The sequence below is a fragment of the Arvicanthis niloticus genome, chromosome 2, assembly GCF_011762505.2.
Source record: "Arvicanthis niloticus isolate mArvNil1 chromosome 2, mArvNil1.pat.X, whole genome shotgun sequence".
In the NCBI taxonomy this organism is placed as follows: domain Eukaryota; kingdom Metazoa; phylum Chordata; class Mammalia; order Rodentia; family Muridae; genus Arvicanthis; species Arvicanthis niloticus.
In genome coordinates, this window is record NC_047659.1 from 101,440,197 (window position 1) to 101,456,514 (window position 16,318).

Genomic DNA, 16,318 nt, shown 5'->3' on the forward strand with positions numbered 1-16,318 from the left:
TTGACTTCATTGACCATACTACATGGTATCTGTCAATGCTTATATCTAAGCCCATGACAAGCTCCTCCCAGGGAGAGACTGGAGCTGAGGTATTTAACATCCAAGAAGTCACCTTTGCTTTAAAAACCTCTACTTCTCTACTCTTCTGAGGATTCCCTTTAACTTCATGGAGGAGGGAGACGAGTGCCATGCAGGAAGGGCCATGCTACTCAGCCCAGCCTTTCCCAATCAACTCTAATGAACCACCAGTCCTCAAAAAAAAAAAAAAAAAAAAAAAAAAAAAAAAAAAAAAAAAAAAAAAAAAAACATCATTGGGGGCCAGTGAAGGGGAAACTATGACCTCCAAAGACACAGTATTCAGCAAAGCTTCTGAATTCTGTGACAAACAATATTAAGGTCACTGAGCAAAGATTTGTAGAGAATATAGCTTTGGCTACTCTGTAAGGACAGTTCTAGAGTTTAAGGAAAATTCACTAGTGGGCTGGGTATGTGGCTCAGTGGTACAGTGCTTGCCTGAGTTCCCGAAGTCCCTGAGTTGCGTCTATATAACAATACCCAAGGTGATAAGAGGTTTATAACATTAAGCTAAACAACCAGGCATGATTAGGATTCCATCGTTTGTGTGTGTGATTCTGGGGTCCAAACCCAGGACCTTGGCCATCCTCTGCAAATGTTCTACCATCAAGCTGCATCCCTGACACACTACATAGCCCAGGCTAGCCTTGAATTCATGATCTTCCTTCCTGCTTTAGTCTCAGCGCTGGGATTACAAATGTCCACCTCTTCTAGCTAGCACCCTGTACTTTTTTTTTTTCTCAAGATTTGTTTTTATATGTAAGAATGTTTAGCTGCATATGTGTGTACTGCATTATATATGCCTGGTGCCTTCGGAGCCCAGAGAGGGCAATGTATTCCCAGGAACTAGAATTACAGACAACTGAAAGCCATCACGTGGTTGCTGGGACTCAGCTCTGGAAGAGGAGTCAGTGTACTTAACCGCTGAGCCTTACCTCCAGCTTAATCTTACAACTTTCAGAGAACCTAGGTTCGGTTCGCAACATCCACACCAGGCAGCTCAAAAGCACCTATAACTCCAGGACCATACCTGTCTTGAAAAACCAAAAATGAAAAACAAAAAACAAACGCCCAAGCATTGCTTTAGCGGGCTCATGCACGCACAGGGTAGGGCTAATAGGGTCGCTGTAATCTTCCTTGTTATGTTCCCAATGTAGAGAGACTGAGGTGAAGGAATAGAGAAGGGATAGGGTTAGCTGGGCAAGAGAAAAGGAGCCGAAACATTAGCTACCAAGCCTATCAGGTAAAAGACTGCTTGGTTATGCTGTTTTAAATTCGCAGTGAGGTTAGGATAGACACCCAGGCTTAGAGCCCTTGTCTAGGAGACAGTCTTTTTTGACAGATTTGGAGGTGCCAGAGGGGCGCCACCACACAGGTCTGCAATTGGTCAGGGCGCGGCTTCGGGGCTCCCCGAAGGGCGTAGCGGAGGATCTGCTCGCTGAGAGACCTCTCCACCCCTCAGCGCGTCCCTAGCGCCTCAGGCAGCAGTCGCTGCGGAATGCCCATCTGCGGTGGCTGCCACCTCCCGGTTGCTGGCAGCAGCGGCCCGAGGCAAGCTTCAGGTTTCAGACGGGGCCGGAAACCGAGCTACCTACTTCCGCCTCCAGCCGGAAGTGCCTTCCGGGCAAAGGGTTTCTGGGCATTCTGGACCGTAACCCTCGCTTGCAATGGCTGCGTCTTTGGTTGGGAAGAAAATAGTGTTTGTGACGGGAAACGCAAAGAAGCTGGAGGAGGTGTTGTGGGGTGTGGAGACTGTCTCGGAAGCGGGTGGAGATTGGGCTGTTGAGCGGGCTTTTTTCACCAGGGAAGCATGGGAGAGAAGGCAGGAAACATCCGGAGTTGGACCCTTGGGGAATGTGGGTTAGCCCCTGGCTGTGTTGAAGGTCTGGGCTTGGGGAGAGACCGCCGTGGAGTGTGTCGCCTTGAGGGTCAGAGGATTTTTTTTATATAATTATTATTTTGGAGATAATGGCTCGTGTAGTCCAGGCTAGCCTGACCCTGCTGTGTAGCCAGGATTGACTTTATTCTCTTGACTCTCCTGTCTTCCAAATTGTGGGTCTGCACGCATGCTCCACTTCACGTGTTTTTAGATGAGCTGGTAAAGTCAACGGGTTATGGGAGCTGGGGTAGTGGCATCTGTGACAGATACATCACCCCTTAAGCCCTGGATTTCAAATTTGAGTTCAGACACTTCACCTCCTCAAAAGTAAAGGTTTTTTTTGTGTGTGTGTGCACGCGCGTGCACGAGCGTTTGATCTAACCTGAGTAGTTCTATCAACCCCTCCATATCTGAGGCGTGTAATACCTCATAAGAATCATAGCTGACCACAGTATAACAAAAGGCAGGTTAACAAAGGAAAAAATGACAAGTTTGTCAAAACTATACATGCTACAGCTTTTCAAACAAAGACCCAGAGACCTTATTTAGTTTTCTTCTGACAGTAGGTACTTTGGATCTAACCCAGGACTTACAACCAATGATTGTCTTCCTCCTTATTCTCTCGTGACAGAGTCTCAATAAACTTAGAGTGTGCTATTTGGTGGTAGCAAGCTCAAGCAATCCTGTCTCTGCCTCCTCCAGTGCTGAGGATACAGGTAGCTTGACTATCCCAGAGTTGTATGTGGTGCAGGGGATCAGAACTCAGGTCTCTGTGCTTGTGTTACACGTGCTCTTCCCACTGAGTCATTACCACAGCACAGCACAACATCCCCAGTTTAATGACTTACTTTATGAACTTACATATGTCTGTGTACCACATGCATGCAGTGCCTGTGGAGACCAGGAAAGGGCATTGGATCCACTGAGACTGGAGTTGAAGATGATTGTGAGCCACCCTGTGGGTGTTAGGAGCCAAATTGGGGTCCTCTGCAAGAGCAATAGGTGCCCTTAACCACTGAGCCATCTCTCCAGCCCCGAGTCCCCCCAAGCCTCCCATTTTTTGAAATAGGGACTCTGAGTTGGCCTTGAACTTCTGATCTTACCCCTTTAACCTGCCTAGGGACAGGATTTGTTATGACAGGTGTGAGTTGCAGTACTCTCCTGACTGGATACTTAGAAGAAGTTTTCTTCCACCTCCCTGCCCTTAAAAAAATATTTTAATTATGTGTGTATGTGTTGGGGGAGGGGGCATGGGGTCAGAGAATAACTTTTAGGAGTTGGTTCTCTTCTTGCAACATGGCTTGCTTGACAAAGCTCAGGCTTTCAGGCTTGTGAATGCATAAATCCAAGTGGTGTGACAAATGTCTTTCATTTTGGAACAGGTCATTCAGATTCTAGGAGATAAGTTTCCATGCACTTTGGAGGCGCAGAAAATTGACCGTATGTTTCTGTTTTGTTTCATTTTTAAAAGTACTTTGATTTGTCTGTCTTCCTGTGTCCTGACTCTGTACATTTGTCTGTCTGTTTCCTTGATAAGTGCCTGAGTACCAGGGAGAACCGGATGAGATTTCCATACAGAAGTGTCAGGAGGCAGCTCGCCAGGTACTTAGCCTTTGTGGGCCCCCTCCCCCCATCTTATCTTTTTGTGGCTTCTGGGGCCTGTGCCTCGTGGGAAGAGCAGAGGATACAAACATCGAGGCTTGCCCAGCTAGACTGCTTCAGTGGTGGCTTAGAACACTGTGTCTTCTGTTCCAACTTTCACCTTTCTGATTCTTACATCCATACATTCCAGCCATATATTTTCTTCCCTCACGGCCACCCATACCCCGGCACTCACACCGGTTACAGAACTGGGAAGGAGCACATTCCGGAGAGTCAGCCTCCCTAGCTGATTTCCAGCCCTTCATTGCTCTTTGTTGAGCTAAATTTATCTTTCCAGTGCTCTGATGTCCACACTGCTCAACTGAAGACAGAGAAAGCTTAACTGTATGGCTCTTTGTAGACCTATAACTGCGGATCTCACACTCACCTAGCTGTAGGCTGGGCCCCAGCCTGGGTGACTCAAGACTGTCTTTGTGTTACAGGTGCAGGGCCCTGTACTGGTAGAGGACACCTGTCTGTGCTTTAATGCACTTGGAGGACTGCCTGGCCCCTACATGTGAGTACCTCTACGATCATCTTTACCATGTAGGATCCCATTCACAAAACCACCAGAATAGTAAAATGATTAGTTACCTGATATTATGGGCCATTCACTATCTTGGCATCAACACCAAAGAAGGATTGAGACTACCAAAGATAGGGCTGGAGAAGTGGCTCAGTGGTTGCGACCACTGGACCCAGCTGTGATTCTTAGCCCTAAATTGGGCAGCTTATAATAGTCTATAACTTCAGCTTCATGGAATCTGATGCTTCTGGCTTTCTTGGGCACCTGTACTCACACTCACTCTCATACTTTTTTTTTTTTCTCTCTCTCTCACGCACACACACAGTTAAAAATAACATAAATCTTAAAAACAAGAAAAGAAAAAGAGCTGGGTGTACTGGCTCACACCTTTAATCCCAGCACCTAGAAAGCAAGAGACAGGCAGCTGTCTATGAGTTTGAGGCCAGCCTGGTCCGCATATTGAGTTCCAAGCCAGTTAGAGCTACACAGTGAGACCCTGTCTCAAAGAATATCAGAGATGGAAGCCTGGGGAGATAACTCAGTCCTGACGAGTACTTGTTGGTCAGTCATGAGGACTGGAGTTTAGAGTCCAGCATCCATATCCAGCTTACAAACTCCTGTAAGTCCAGTTCCAAGGGATCCAATGCCCTCTGCTGGCCTCCACAGGTACCTGTACATATATGTGCACATGCACACATACACATAAGTAAATCTTAATGCCAGGCAGTGGTGGCTCACGCCTTTAATCCCAGCACTTGGAAGGCAAAGGCGGGTGGATTTCTTGAGTTCGAGGCCGGCCTGGTCTACAGAGTGAGTTCCAAGACAGCCAGGGCTACACAGAGAAACCCTGTCCTGAAAAACAAAACAAACAAGATATTTTGTATAAGTAAATTTTAAAGAGGGGCTGGAGAGGTGGTTCAGCAGTTGAGAGCACTGGCTGCTCCCGTAGAGAGCCTGGGTTTAATCTCCATCACCCACATGGCACCTCACAGCCATCTGTAGTTCCTTTTCTCAGTAGTCTAACTTCCTTTTCTGCCCTCTGCACGCACCAGACACACATGTGGCGCATACACATATATGTAGGCAAAACAGTGGTATATATATAAAATGATAAAAGGATATCAGAGGTGGGTGAGGATATAACTCGGTAGAATGCTTGCCTCTATTGTGTAATAAAGCTCTGAGTTCTACCCCTAGCCCTGCGGTACTTACCTGGTGAAAAGGCATGGTAGTGCATGTATGCCTAAAATTCCAGCACTTGCAAGATGAGAGACAAGTGGATCCAAAGTTCAGGGTCATCCTGGGCTACATAGGGAGTTGTAGGCCAGTGTAGGGTACATGAGATCCTGTTATAAACCAAGCAAGCAATCAGAGAGACCGAGTTTTCTTTAATTATGAGAATGTGGTTATGTGAGATTAAAAGGTGGTGTCTACTCAGTTTAGAGATGATATGATACCCTGAAAGAAAAAAAAGTAAAACCTAAAATAAAAACTGCTGACTGACTGTTCTGCCAGAGCTGCAGCGTACACACTTAACGCAGTGTGTGTGCCACAGCCTTACCAACTCCATTGTGACTCTAGTATTTTGCAGTTTAGGGACTGAAATGTTACCACTTGCTTGTTTGATTTGGCTTTGGTTTGTTTTCTTGAGAGTGTGCCTCTCTCTTACCCAGTCTGGCCTGAAACTTGCTATGTAGCCCAGGCTTGCCCAGAACTTGTGGTAGTCTTCCTGCTTCAGCCTAGGTGTTTTCCTAGTCGCCACTGAGGGTCTTGCCTTCCTTTGTATTGAGCTTCCTGTGTGCTGCCTGTCTGACTCCATTTTTCTTCTTAGATTCATATTTCTCTTTCTCGTGCCTTTCCTTCTGTCTTCCTGGCTTCCCTCCAGCCTCTGCCCTTCCCTCACGTCTCTTTCCTTGTACTGCTGAGCCATACTTCCAGCCTTTGGGTTATTTTCTTAGTTTTGACTTGGGACATGCCTTTTTGCTTCTCTTTGTGGGAATTCGATCCCCGTCGGGTGTGGGGCAGAGCAGGGGACAGGAGGATTCTGCTCTTGGTACCTGACTCTCCATCCTCTCTTCTGCAGAAAATGGTTCCTGCAGAAGCTGAAGCCGGAAGGTGTGTATCCCTGTTGTTGCTCCCCAGGGTCTTGTGGGGTTGAGTCTGGGCGTAGGCCCCACTTAGTAATCAGTTGCCTCTGGCCCTGCCGTCAGCCGACACTTTGTTCTGTTTGCACACTGGTAGCCGCCGAGATAGAGGGCTGGGAGAGGTGGTAAAAGCTCTGGATTGGAGGGACAAAGGGACTGTAGTCAGTGCTGGGTGTCAGGGGACTTGGCAGTAATGACTGCTTGTAGTTCTTTGCTTCAGTCACGGCCTAGCCTCGCCTTTGGTCCAGGAGTCTGTATCTTCACACTCAGGGGTGTATGCCAAAATGTCCCACAGTAGTGCATCCTATAATCTCAAATTAAAAAGAAAAACAAAAGAAACCCCAAACAGGCTGGAGAGATGGCTCAGTGGTTAAGTGCACTTGTTGCTCTTGCAGAGAACCTGGGTTGGGTTCCCAGCACCTACAAGGCTGCTTACAACTGCACAGAACTTTAGTTCCAGACAGTCTGGCATCTTCTGGCCTCTGTGGGCACCAGTATACATATATACAGCCAAAACACTTATATACATAAAAATAAATAAATTCTTTTTTGTTTTTGTTTTTTTTTTGAGGCAGGGTTTCTCTGTGTAGCCCTGGCTGCCCTGGAACTCACTCTGTAGACCAGGCTGGCCTCGAACTCAGAAATCCGCCTGTCTCTGCCTCCCAAGTGCTGGGATTAAAGGCATGCGCCACCACTGCCTAGCAATAAATAAATAAATAAATAAATAAATAAATAAATAAATTTTTAAAAACAAAATTATTTTGTTCTTTGGTACAATCTTATGTTAGCAAAGTATAGAGCCACATGCCTGTATTAGGAAGGCTCTCAAGTTTCAGACTACAAAGCCAAAAACTGTTTTTAAAACAAAAATAGAGCCAGGAATGGTACTCTAAGGCTGTATTCTAATTGCTGTAAATAGGAGGATCAGAACTATAGCTCATCCTTGGCCATATGATAAATTAAAGACTAGCCAGGACTCCCTGAGCCCTGGGCTCAACAGCTACAGCTTGGTATGTGGCTCTGTTGTCAGAACGCTTGCTTACCTAGTGTAACGAATGTTCTGGGTTCATTCCCTCGTGCCATGCAGCCCAAGCGTCGTGATGCACACCTGCAGTCCCAGCAGTCACAGGGTTGTGGCAGAGGATCTTATGTTCCAGTACAGCCTGGGTTACAAAGTGAGTTCAAGGCCAAGCTGGGCTATGTGAGACCCTGATCTCAACGAAGACCCTTGTTTTAGTTTGTGTCAGGGCCTGAAGAGAGGCTCCAGCTCCCCACTGAAGCCCAGAATGCAGCCTTTTCTTTTGTTTTTGTTTTTGAGACAGGGTTTCTCTGTGTAGCCCTGGCTGTCCTCTAACTCACTCTCTAGACCAGGCTGGCCTCGAACTCAGAAATCCATCTGCCTCTGCCTCCCAAGTGCTGGGATTAAAGGTGTGCGTCACCACTGCCTGGCTGAATGCAGCCTTTTCAACCTCCCAACATAATCCAGTTTGGAGAATCCCTTGGGTTTCTGGGGTAAGGGCAGGGACCGGATGGTGTGGACTCACTGAGCCTCACTATGTGCCTGCAGGTCTCCACCAGCTCTTGGCCGGCTTTGAAGACAAATCAGCCTATGCCCTCTGCACCTTTGCTCTCAGCACTGGGGACCCAAGCCAGCCAGTACTCCTGTTCAGAGGCCAGACCTCGGTGCGTACCCCCCTGAACAGTTCTGCAGGTCACCACAGGACACTGTGGCTTGAGCTCATGATCTTCAGAACAAAACAAGAAGACATGAGAGTCAGCAGCAGCTTTTTGTGTACTGTGTTTGCTGTGAGACAAACCACAATTAGAAAAATGTTAGTCCCCAAGCCTATTTGACACGTAACCTTATATATGTAGATCTTGGCCATTGTAGGTCCTACTAAGATGCAGATGCATAAACAGAAGGTAACTGCTCTCAAAGCCAAAGTTACAGGCCAGCTGCTGAGACTGCCTTGTTCCTCTGCCGGGGCCAGTCTCATCCATACTCAGGTTTTTGAGATAGTCTCTCATGTGTTTCAGGTTGGCCTTGAGCTTGTGTGGCTGAGGTGGACCTTGAACTTCAGATCCTACCTTAACCTCCAAGTGGGGGATTGTAGTCCTGTGACATCTTGTCTGCTCTGCAATATCCCCTTGTCCTCTGCTATCCCCATTTTTACTTTGAGGCAAGGTCTCTATTATGTAGGTCTCAATGTCCTGGAACTCAGTCAGGCTGACCTCAAACTCAGAGATCCACTGTGCCTCCCAAGTAGATGTGTGCCAACATGAGTGGCCCACAGCTTCTCTGGTCTCCCAGACTTTCTGATTTTTTTATTTTTATTTTTTTGGTTTTTATAGAAAGCATTTCTCCGTATAACCCTGGCTGTCCTGTAACTCACTCTGTAGACCAGGCTGGCCTTCAACTCAGCGATCCGCCTGCCTCTGCCTCCTGAAAGTGCTGGGTTCAAAGGCGTGTGCTACTACCACCGTGAGGCTCTATCTGAACTATTTTGTTCACATAGAATTTTAAAGTTTTGTGGAGTTGGAGATGGAGGTCAGAGCCTTTACACGCTGTGCAAATGCTCTGCCACTGAGCCACTTCTCCAGCCCAGAATTTCAGTTCTTCACTTAGGCTCACTTCTTGGCCAGTGGCCATTCAGCAACCCCCAATGTTGCCTGTCAAACCTTAGGTGTTGTCTCTTTTCTTAGGGTCCACCAAACCACCCGTAGAGCTAGTCAAGCCGGTGCCCCATCTGCCTTCCAGTTTGCTCCGTGTCCCTTCAGCCTAGATAAAACCTACTTCCCCAGCTGGGGCTGTGCAGACACTTTATATTAGTCTGTTGGGTTAACATTTTGGATAGTGGGGCTGGAGAGATGGCTCAGTGGTTAAGAGCACTGACTGCTCTTCCAGAGGTCCTGAGTTCAATTCCCAGCAACCACATGGTGGGTCACAACCATCTGTAATGGAATCTGATGCCTTCTTCTGGTGTGTCTGAAGACAGAGACAGTGTACGCATATATATAAAGCAAATAAATAAATAAATCTTTAAAAAAAAAAAAAAACATTTTGGATAGTGTTAGCAAAAGGAAGCACCCCAAGAACACAAAGCCATCTTGTTTCTTTTAACTGTATGTAGGCGTGTATGTCTGCTTATGGTTCTGTGCACATGAGTGCAGGTGCCCAAGGAGGCCAGAGGCATCACATCCCCTCTGGAGTTACAGATAATGTGAGCTGTTAGATGGTTCTAGGAACTGAACTCTGGTCTTTAGAAGGGCAGCAAGTGCTCTTAACCACTGAGTCATCCCTCCAGCCCCGACAAATCCGCCTTGACTATTGTGCAGTGTACAGTAGTGTTAAGTGTATTTGCATTTACTGGGTCTGCAGGATGTTTTTGTCTTACAGGTCAGAAAGTACCCAATGAACAAATCTCTTCCCTTCTTCACTTTGCTCCTGGTAGCTACCATTTTACTTAACACTTCTAAGAGTTTGACTACTTGCTAGGTGGTGGTGGCGCACGCCTTTGATCCCAGCACTTGGGAGGCAGAGGCAGGCGGATTTCTGAGTTTGAGGCCAGCCTGGTCTACAGAGTGAGTTCCAGGACAGCCAGGGCTACACAGAGAAACCCTGTCTCGAAAAACCAAAAAAAAAAAAAAAAAAAGAGTTTGACTACTTTACTATTATTTATTTTTATTTTATGCACATGGATATTTTGCCCGAGTGTATATCTGTTCACCACATGTGTGACCTGGTGCCCATGGAAGAAGGGGGAGCTTTGGATTCCCTGGAACTACACTTACTTAGGGAGGGTTGGAAACTGCACTGCGGGCATGAAAATAAACCCTAGGTTCTCTGCGAGAGCAGCCAGTGTTATTAAACAGATGAGTCCTCTCTCTAGCCCTCCACCTTTTATTTTGGTTTGGTTTGTTTTCTCAATGTAGGGTTTCTCTGTGTAGCCCTGACTGTCCTGGAACTCTCTTTGTAGACCAGGCTGGCCTCAAACTCACAGAGATTTACCTGCCTCTGCCTCCTGAGTGCTGGGATTAAAGACGTGTGCCACCACCACCATACCCCATTCTTGTTTATTATTTTTGTTTATTTTTGAGCCAGGGTCTTACTATGTAGCCCTGGCTGGCTTGTTTCAATCTGCGGAGTACCGAGATTTGTGGGTGTGCACTGCTCAGTATTTGCTACTTGTGACTGATTTAGTTCACTTGGCATGATATTCTCAAGGTTTGCCCATGTCGCAGCACAGCAGGGCTCTGAAGAGTTTTAAGCCTGAGAGTGTGTGTGTGTAGACACACTACACATACCGTTTTCTTGTTTTTTCTTTTGGCTTTAAGGTCTTATGTAGCCCCAGGCTGGCCTTTTAGCTGACTGTGTAGCTGAAGATATCCTTGAACTTGTGATCTTGTCTCCGCTTCCCGAGAGCTGGGCATGCATGTGCCCCTCACCTGGTCTTTGACAACTTTCAGGTTCTTCTTGGGTCTTGTGAATAATGCTGAAATGACCCAAGAGTGCAGAGGCATCAAGGTCTTGTCTGTTCTTTAGGTCAACCGTGGAGTGAGTGGCAGCTTTTCGCAGCCCTGTTAGATTGTTAACAATTAGTAGTCATGCTTGTCGCTTTGCCAGAAATCTCCAGTTAGCCATTTCCTGCAGTGACTAAGTAGTGACTGCCTTGGACTGGCCAGTACTGCGGTCCCTTCTGATCTCTGTCCAGCTTTGGCTGTCTGTGCACCTTGCTGCTGAACCAGCTCCAAATCCCAAGCCTTGATTCCCCATCCTCATTGGGCCCTCACTCATTGTCTTTGGTGTGCTTGATACACAGTGTCCACAGTGGCTCGTGAACAGCATTGTCCTTGTGGTAGCTGTTGGCCGATAGCGCCTGTTGTAGGAGGGGAAGTCTGGGTGTGCTGGGACCTCAGGCTGAGAACATTGACAACTGTAGGCAAGGCTCACGGGTCTCGGCCACATAGCTTCCCACTAGCAAAAGCATGATTTCCTGTTGTCCCCATGAAACTTGGCACTTATTTATGGGCTTAATCTCTGTTATTTATAATTTTCTTGTCACTGTCCTGTGCCCCCTTCTCTCCCCCACCTACCAGGTGCTAGGATATGAAGCCAGATACTCTACCCCGTAGGTAACACTCTGCCATTGAGCTATATTCCCAGCCCTCTTTGCTGGTTTTTGTTATGAAACAGTCTTGCTGTTGCCCATGCTGGTCACAGGCTCACCAGATAGCCCAGGCTGGCTCTGAACTTGGAGTACTCCTGCCTCAGCCTGGGGCCTGGGATTCAGGAGCATGCCACCATGCTCTAGGTTAGTTTGTCTTGTTTTGTCTGTACTGCTAGGGGTGGTGCCCCTGCTGGGGTCTCATGCTAACCTAATGCTCCACCCTGAGCTTCATCCCTGATCCAGGTTAGACTTTTTACTTGATAAATTGGCATTTCATGACACTGGTTTGTCTGTCATCTTTGTGACATTTTCATGTTTGAATTTGTGTCCTGCCCCACTTCTTTCAACAGTATCACTGTGTAGCCATGGCAGGCCTGGAACTTGCTCTGTAGACCAGGCTGGCCTTGAGTTAACAGAGATCTGCCTGCATCTGTCTCCCAAATGTTGGGATTATAGGTGTGTGCCAGCGTGCACTGCTGGCCTTAAAGTCTTCTTGTTCCTTGTGTTTTGCTGCCACCTCCCAAGTGCTTGTTTACAGTGTGAGTACTTTCTTATAGGCAGTCATTTATAGCTCAGGCTATTCTCAGTCTTAGACCTGAGGATAGCTTAGAATTTGTAGTCTACTTCCTGGGTGCTGAGATATAGGGCCTTAGGCATGCTAGGCAACCACTGTGTTTCTTAGCTACGTCCTCAGCTCCTTTCTTTTAGAAACACCATACACAGTTCAGGACCCTTACCTTCTTGTTAGGAGCAGATTTTCTAAAATTTTTTAGTTGTTATTGTGTGAATGTAGTGTGTGTGTGTCACACGCATGCCATGTTGCATGTGTGGAGATCAGAGGTTGACTTGTGGGAATTGGTTGGATCCAGGGAGTGAAATCGGGTAGTTTGTGCATCAAGCACTGTTTCCTGCTGAGCCATCTTGCCAGACTGCGTGTTCTCTGTCAAATTTTCAAAGTCGGCTCTACTTTCATCAGTAAGGTTACAGATTATCAAAACTATAGCAAGGGTTTTCCCCGTGGTATTGATGGGCAATACTCAAATGCAGAGTTCTTCCCAAGCCTGCTCTGCATCCTTTGTTTGAATATGTGTGCACACACATGAACATATGTGGATGCCAGGGGACAGCCTCGGGTTGCTGTCCATTTTGTGGTATTGGTTCTTTGTTTACAAGTTCTCTATGTATAGATCAGGATAACCTTGAACTCCAGGCTTGATAACCAGGAAAGCTGCATGCTTCTGCCTCCGCCTCCACCTCCACCTCCATCTCCGCCTCCTGACATCTTTGGTTTTTGGATTTTTTGGGATAGGTTTTCTTTGTGTAGTTCTAGCTATCCTGGACTCACTCTGTGAACCAGGCTGGCCTTGAACTCACAAAGATCTGTCTGCCTCCTGAGTGCTTGGATTAAAGGTGTGTGCCATCATTCCTGGCTTCTTCTGATTTATTGTTTTGTTTTTTGTGTTTTTAAGACAGAATCTTGCCATGTAGTCCTGACTGGCCTGATAACTCAGCAATCCTCCTGTTTCAGTTCTGAGTGCTCTGATTACAGGCTTGCCCCATCTCACCCAGTTACTGCTCTACAACAAATTTATAGGCACTGTGGATCCTTTGAACTACATTTTGAGTAATTCTGGTTTATTCAGATTTACAAACTAGAGAAACTCACTGTAGTCTAGTACATCTCCAGTTACACACTTGTCCTTCCTCCTCCAGGGACAGATTGTGATGCCACGAGGCAGCCGGGACTTTGGCTGGGATCCCTGCTTTCAGCCTGATGGATATGAGCAAACGTAAGAAGCCCAAATTTTTTCTCTGGTTCATAGGCTTGGGTGGGTACTTTACCTGTGTGCAGTCATGTGGATATGGGTGAGGCAGACTCCCCTCTTTCAGCTGAAGCCATTTCTGTTGGAGTGGAGACAGGAATCCAGGTTACCCAGTCCATGGCAGGGCAACACATAATCTTAGGTTCTGTCTGCTCCCGGCTCCCGTTTTGTGGCCGGTTGACTCCCATTCTCTGGCCCTGCCTATAAGCTATATAAACTTTGTGGTTTTATGGAATGACACTACTCCATCTGGGCTGGGAGAATGCACAGCTTTGTAGCCCCAGGTAGGCACATGTTCTCGCCACTTCACATTAACTGCACCCTCTTACTTCCACATACTGGTATATAGCCATAACAGGACCAGGCTTCCCAGACTGTGGCTCCCTTGCCAACACCTCATAGGGCCAAGAACACTGCAGCAGCCCTGGTCAGCATGTCCGTGGGTGTGAGGAGTGCCCTCTGCTTGGATGGTCACAGAGCACTTGGAATAGTTAGATGAGGAACTGAATTTATTCTTTTCTGCTTATTTATTTTATGTTCATGGGTGTTTTGCCCGTATGCATGTCTGTACACTAGATGAGTATCCTGGCCAGAGGTCAGAAGACACTGCTGGGTCCCTTAGCTCATTCTTGTCCCCAGCTTCCTTAAGAACCCAGGACACAGTAGAACAACTTGAGCTTCTCTCCAAACCATTACTGTGGGTTTCTGTCCTACAGAGGAATTTAAAACTGATTGAACAGGTCAGTAAGCTGGCAGCTCATTGCCTGCTTTCCTAGCTTTCTCCTGGGGAAGGCCATTTGCTTGGGCTCAAACACGGTGTGCTGGGGCCTGTCAGCCTTTTGCCTGTGCACAGGTTCTGGATAAAGTTTTTAACCTTCGGGGGGAAACCCTCCAACCCCCACAAATAGAATCATTAATATTTGGGATTCATTGCAGGGGATCCTGGGGAAAAGAGGGAGGAAGGATTGATTGTAGGAGCCAGAGGGGACAGGGACACCACAAGGAAAAACAGAATCAACTAACCAGGGTCCATAGGGGCGCAAGAAACTGAAGCAACAAACATAGATTCTGCATCGGTCTGAGCTGGGTCTCTGCATGTATGCTACGGATGTGGACCCTGATGTTCTTGTAGGATCCCTAACAGTGGGAGTGGGGTGTCTGTTGCCTGCTCTTGGGACCTTTTCCCTCCTACTGAGTTGCCTCGTCCAGCCTCAATATAAGGGGATATGCCTCTTGATATGCCATGTTTGGTTAATATCCCAGAGAGATCTGCCCTTTTCTGAAAGAAGAGTGGATTTGTGGGTAAGTGGGGGAATGACTGGGAGGAGAAGCTTCAGTTGGGATGTAATGTATGACAGAAGAATAAATTTAAAAAAATTGGATTTAAAAAAAAAAAAGATTTGGGCTCCAGGGTGGCAACTAGGTACCTGTCGTCCCAATATCTGGGTTCCCTATTTTCTGAGCTGCTTCTCTTTCCTGTTAGGTATGCAGAGATGCCGAAGTCTGAGAAGAACACCATTTCTCATCGCTTCCGGGCCCTGCACAAGCTGCAAGAGTACTTTAGTGTGGCTGCTGAGGCTGGTGACCACTAGGGCCATGGGTGGAGGCTAGTGCAGAACTCCTCAGGAGGCAGGCACTCCTTCGAGGCTTTCTCTGGGTTTCCTTCTGCCAGGGCATCCAGGCAGCTTCAGCAGCCAGTTCTTTGGAAGAGCAGTTGGCTCTACATGGTGGACTCTGGGCCAGTTGATACTAAACCTTTGCTCTTTGGGATTCAAGAGTTGCCTTTGGCCAGGCATGGTAGTGTACACTGTTAATTCCAGAATTTGGGAGGTAGAGGCAAACAGATCTTTGTGAGTTCGAGGCCAGCCTGGTTTACATAGTGAATTCGTGGACAGCCAGAGCTACATAGTGAGACACTGTCAAAAACCAAACGACAAGTTGTTCTTGCAGCCTCTGGCTCTGGGACCCTGAGAAGATTTTAGGTGTCTGCACTTAAACACCTAAATCTTATCTGGTTGAGGGTTTGGCAAAGAAACACACAACTTTTGATTTTAGAATGTATCAAATGTAAATTCTGGAAGACATTTGTTTCCAAAATAAATGGTATGTCTGTTTGGAGCCCTGTCGGTCTTTTGAGTTTCCTTTGACAGGTGGGAAGCCATCTTGACGGGTGATTGGAGGGGTGGTGCTGTGTAAGATGCTCACCTGCTTGGATAGCTGGCATACTCTCTCTACTTGCGTTCTTAGAGTTGCTGGCCTCTCTTCTATGTCAGATCATGCTGGGGTGGGGGAGGTGTCACAGTATAGAATGTTTTACCTTGTGCTCATGGACATTATGGGCTGGCAAATGACCCGAGTTCAATTCCCAGAGTCCACATGAAGAGGGAGAGAACTGACATCCATATGTATGCCCTGCTCCACCTATACTAGTAAATATAGTGAATGACTTTTCTGTCAGCAGAAGCCCCACAGGAATCCTGCTTAAGCCAGGCAGTGGTGGCGCAGCCTTTAATCCCAGTACTTGGGAGGCAGAGGCAGGCGGATTTCTGAGTTCAAGGCCAGCCTGGTCTACAGAGTGAGTTCCAGGACAGCCAGGCCAGGGCTACACAGAAACCCTGTCTCGAAAAACAAAAACAAAACAAAAAACCAAACCAAACAAACAAACAAAAAAAAAGGAATCCTGCTTAAGCTGCCTTGTACCATGATGTGCCTCTCCTCTCCCCAAATCATTCCCTGGGAGGAACTTAAAGGGCCAGCGCCTGAAGGGTATGCTCAGGAAAGATGAGGAAAGAAAGCAGGTTCCTGTGGCCCAGGCAGTTCTGTAGACATTCCCTCTAGATTTAGGCCCCAAACCCAGGTTTAGCCATGTGATAGAGGCATTTCTCCTACCTCAGACAAGGAATGTGGGTTAGTGTATAACACCTTTCTTCCCCTCCTGTCCCCTTGCCTGTCCCAGCACTCTGCCTGGCTCCACTTAGTACTGGGGGCCTCTCTGCCATGGCTTTTCCTTCAGGGAATGCCCACGTTGCTGAGGAAATCCACCTCTCCCAACTTAAATTTTG

At 47.2% G+C, this 16,318-nt stretch overlaps 1 protein-coding gene across 1 annotated transcript; it reads left to right on the plus strand.

Moving 5' to 3' along the window:
- Positions 1-1,558: 1,558 nt before the first annotated feature.
- On the plus strand, positions 1,559-14,956 carry Itpa (inosine triphosphatase). The gene is made up of 8 exons (XM_076929761.1): positions 1,559-1,810; positions 3,337-3,394; positions 3,492-3,556; positions 4,039-4,112; positions 6,205-6,236; positions 7,833-7,948; positions 13,147-13,223; positions 14,740-14,956. The coding sequence occupies exons 1-8, from the start codon at positions 1,574-1,576 to the stop codon at positions 14,846-14,848; spliced, it is 768 nt and encodes a 255-aa protein (XP_076785876.1). The 5' UTR covers positions 1,559-1,573; the 3' UTR covers positions 14,849-14,956.
- Positions 14,957-16,318: the final 1,362 nt, after the last annotated feature.

Bases quoted from the DNA above. Each gene is read 5' to 3' on its own strand.
- Itpa (XM_076929761.1), top strand. From the start codon at position 1,574: ATGCCCATCTGCGGTGGCTGCCACCTCCCGGTTGCTGGCAGCAGCGGC. The intron at 3,395-3,491 runs GTATGTTTCTGT...TTCCTTGATAAG, and splicing joins GGAGGCGCAGAAAATTGACC to TGCCTGAGTACCAGGGAGAA. The intron at 13,224-14,739 runs GTAAGAAGCCCA...CTTTCCTGTTAG, and splicing joins CCTGATGGATATGAGCAAAC to GTATGCAGAGATGCCGAAGT.